The sequence below is a fragment of the Neopelma chrysocephalum genome, unplaced genomic scaffold, assembly GCF_003984885.1.
Source record: "Neopelma chrysocephalum unplaced genomic scaffold, ASM398488v2 Primary Assembly neopelma1_97302, whole genome shotgun sequence".
NCBI lineage: Eukaryota > Metazoa > Chordata > Aves > Passeriformes > Pipridae > Neopelma > Neopelma chrysocephalum.
Genome location: NW_020925943.1, coordinates 1 through 3,546, shown reverse-complemented (window position 1 = coordinate 3,546; position 3,546 = coordinate 1). Strand labels below are relative to the sequence as shown.

The following is a 3,546-nucleotide window of genomic DNA, read 5'->3' as shown; positions in this document are numbered from 1 at the left end:
GGGATAACAGTGGGAAAAGAGAGGGAAATGAGGGATCCAGAGCAGGAAAGGGAGGGATCCCAGTGCAACCTTTTCCGAGCCCCTTTCCTGCCCCTTTTCCCACACTGATCCCATGTTTTTCCATGTTTTTTTTCCAGCATGACCGACTGGGAGACGGCGCCGGCCGTGACCGAGACTCCGGATATCAAACTTTTTGGGAAGTGGAGCACGGATGATGTGCAGATCAACGACATCTCCCTGCAGGTGACCCGGAATTCTGGGGGTCCTGGAGAGCCAGAGGAGGCTCCACAGGGGGAGGAAAGTGGGAATGCCGGGGATCCAGGAGGGGAAAAGGGGGGGTCAAGGATGGGCAGATCAATGACATCTCCCTGCAGGTGACCCGGAATTCTGGGGGGCCAGAGGGGGGAAAAGGGGAATCCAGAGGAGGAAAAAAGTGGGAAAAGAAGGATGCAGAGTGGAAAAGAGGAACCCAGAGTGGGAAAAGAGAGGGGAAAAGGGGGATCCAGGGTGGGAAAGAGAGAAGGGAAAGAGTGGGGAAAAGGGGTGGGGAAGGAAGCGTCCAGAGAGGGAGAAAAGTGGGAAAAGAAGGACGCAGAGGGGAAAAGAGGAACCCAGAGTGGGAAAAGAGAAGGAAAAGAGAGGGGAAAAGGGGGATCCAGGGTGGGAAAGAGTGGGGAAAAGGGTGGGGAAGGAAGCGTCCAGAGAGGGAGAAAAGTGGGAAAAGAAGGATGCAGAGTGGAAAAGAGGAACCCAGAGTGGGAAAAGAGAAGGAAAAGAGAGGGGGAAAAGGGGGATCCAGGGTGGGAAGGAGAGAAGGGAAAGAGTGGGGAAAAGGGTGGGAAAGAGAGAAGGGAAAGAGTGGGGAAAAGGGTGGCGAAGGAAGCATCCAGAGAGGGAGAAAAGTGGGAAAAGAAGGATCCAGAGCAGAAAGAAAAGAATCCACGGCGGACAAAAAAAGATCCAGAGCGGGCAAAGGAGACTCCAGAGCAGCACAAGGGGCCCGTCTCTGCGTCCCTACGGAGCAGGAAGGGTCCCTGCCCCTGAAGGCCCGGAATTCCCGTTATTCCCGGCAGGATTACATTGCAGTGAAGGAGAAATACGCCAAGTACCTCCCGCACAGCGCCGGGCGCTACGCGGCCAAGCGCTTCCGCAAGGCCCAGTGCCCCATCGTGGAGCGCCTCACCAACTCCATGATGATGCACGGCAGGAACAACGGCAAGAAGCTCATGACCGTCAGGATCGTCAAGCACGCCTTCGAGATCATCCACCTGCTCACCGGAGAGGTGGGAATTCCGCGGGAAAAAAAAACCCGCCCTCGGGGTCGCGACGCGCGGCTTCGGGGTCGTCCCGGGGGGATGCGGGAATTCCGTAGGAATACGAGAGGGGAACGGGTTGGAATAATGGGGGGAAGCTCGGGACCGTGGAGCGGGACTTTGGGATCATCCGGGTGCTCACCAGGGAGGTGGGAATTCCGTGGGAGTTGTTGGGATTCCGAGCAGGGAAAAAAATGCCCTTGGCGATGGCGAAACGCGGCTTCGGGAGGTGGGAAAGACACGGGACCTGGGGGGGGTTTTGGGGTTCCAGGAGAGGATTTTTTTGGGATACGGAGGGCCTGAATTCCCAGTTTTCCCCCCCCAGAACCCCCTCCAGGTGCTGGTCAACGCCATCATCAACTCGGGGCCCCGCGAGGACTCGACTCGGATCGGCCGCGCCGGCACCGTCCGGAGACAGGCCGTGGACGTGTCCCCCCTGCGCAGGGTCAACCAGGTATCCCGGGATTCCCAAAACTCCCCAGTCCTGGAATCACCAAATCCTGGAATTCTCAGATCCTGGGATCTCAAATCCCGCAATCTAGGGGTCCCCCAATCCCAGGATCCCAAGTACTCCAATCCTGGAATGCCCCAATTCCAGAACCCCCACGTGCTGGGACCCCAAATCCCCAAGTCTCGGGATCCCACAATCCCAGGATCTCCCAATCCTGGGATCTCAAATCCCAAAAACCCCTAATCTCGGAACCCCAAATCACCCAATCCTGGGGACCCCAAATCCCGGGATCCCAGAATCCCCAAATCCCAGGGAGCTCCTTAACCCTGTTCCCAGAGGGTTTCCGTTCTCCCTGTTCCCGAGGAGATCCCGTTATCCTCTCTTCTCTTTTTCCCCACTTCCCCCACTTTTCCCCCCTCATTCCCGTATTCCCCCCCCCAATTTCCTGCACCGTTTCCCTCCCTCATTCCCACTTTTCCCCCCTCATTCCCGGTTTTTCCCGTTCCAGGCCATCTGGCTCCTGTGCACGGGCGCCCGCGAAGCCGCTTTCCGCAACATCAAAACCATCGCCGAGTGTTTGGCTGATGAGCTCATTAACGCAGCCAAGGTACCCCAAACACCCCAAAACCGCCCCAAAAACCCGCTCCAGCACTTCCCAAACAACTCCCAAATCCCCAAAACCCCCTAGAGCCCCCCCCAAACATCCCAAAACCGCCCCGAAAACCTTCCCAAACAATTCCCAGATCCCCAAAACCCCCTAGAGCCCCCACAAACACCCCAAAACCACCCTGAAAACCTGCTCCAGGCCTTCCCAAACAACTCCCAAATCCCCAAAACCCCCCAGAGCCCCCCCAAACACCCCAAAACCGCCCCGAAAACCCGCTCCAGCCCTTCCCAAACAATTCCCAGATCCCCAAAAACCCCCTAGAGCCCCCCCAAAAAAACCCCAAACCGCCCCAAAAACACTCCCCCAACCACCCCCAGACCCCCCAACCCCCCCTCCCAGACCTCGGATTCCAAGGACAGGGAATTCCCAGATCCCTGGATTTTTGGAGGGGAGGGTCGGAATGAACACCCAGAGCCCCCAAACCACCCCTCAAACCCCCCAAAACCCCTCAAAATCCTCCCCAGCCCCTCCTCAATCCCCTTTTCCCGCTTTTCCAGGGCTCTTCCAACTCCTACGCCATCAAGAAGAAGGATGAGCTGGAGCGTGTGGCCAAATCCAACCGTTAGAGACCCCCCTGGAACGGGGGGACCCCTCCCCAAATAAATCCATGTGTTCTCTGAACCCCCCCCGCCTGTCCTGGGGGTCAATTCCCAACCCCCTCCCAAAAATTCAGGATCTGGGAATTCCTTGTGCCTGGAATTTGGGGTCTGTGGGGGTGTTTTGGGGGGCGGGGCATTTTTGGGGGATGTTTGGGTGTTAATTCCAATCCCCCTCCCAGAAAACCCAGACTCTGGGAACGCCCAAAATCTGGGACCACCCTTTCCCGAACCACTTCCCAACCCATCACAGAATTCCCAAGACCCTTAAAACTCTGGGATGCGGCTCCGGGACCCCCCAAATCCCAATCCAGACCCCCCCCAATCCCTCTGGATCCCGTTTTCCCTGGAAAACACCACACAAGACACTTGGGAAGAAGGAAAAGAGTCCGGTTTTCCCAGTAAAGTGCGGCTGTACAGGAGGGGCCGGACCCGGATACAACAGTCTGGGAATTTGGGAATTCTCTGGACACATGGAATTCCATCCAGATGATCCCACTGGATCCACCCCCATCCCAG

At 57.3% G+C, this 3,546-nt stretch overlaps 1 protein-coding gene across 1 annotated transcript; it reads left to right on the top strand.

Moving 5' to 3' along the window:
- Positions 1–110: 110 nt before the first annotated feature.
- RPS5 (ribosomal protein S5) lies at positions 111–3,114 on the top strand. The gene is made up of 5 exons (XM_027672013.1): positions 111–243; positions 1,074–1,283; positions 1,639–1,767; positions 2,273–2,371; positions 2,929–3,114. Exons 1-5 carry the CDS (start codon positions 139–141, stop codon positions 2,995–2,997), a joined length of 612 nt encoding a protein of 203 aa, XP_027527814.1. The 5' UTR covers positions 111–138; the 3' UTR covers positions 2,998–3,114.
- The last annotated feature ends 432 nt before the right edge of the window (positions 3,115–3,546 follow it).

Excerpts from the sequence above, each read along its gene's own strand:
- RPS5 (XM_027672013.1), top strand. The coding sequence starts at position 139 with ATGACCGACTGGGAGACGGCGCCGGCCGTGACCGAGACTCCGGATATC. Across the intron at positions 244-1,073 it reads TCAACGACATCTCCCTGCAG|GATTACATTGCAGTGAAGGA; the intron begins GTGACCCGGAAT and ends TATTCCCGGCAG. Across the intron at positions 1,284-1,638 it reads TCCACCTGCTCACCGGAGAG|AACCCCCTCCAGGTGCTGGT; the intron begins GTGGGAATTCCG and ends TTCCCCCCCCAG.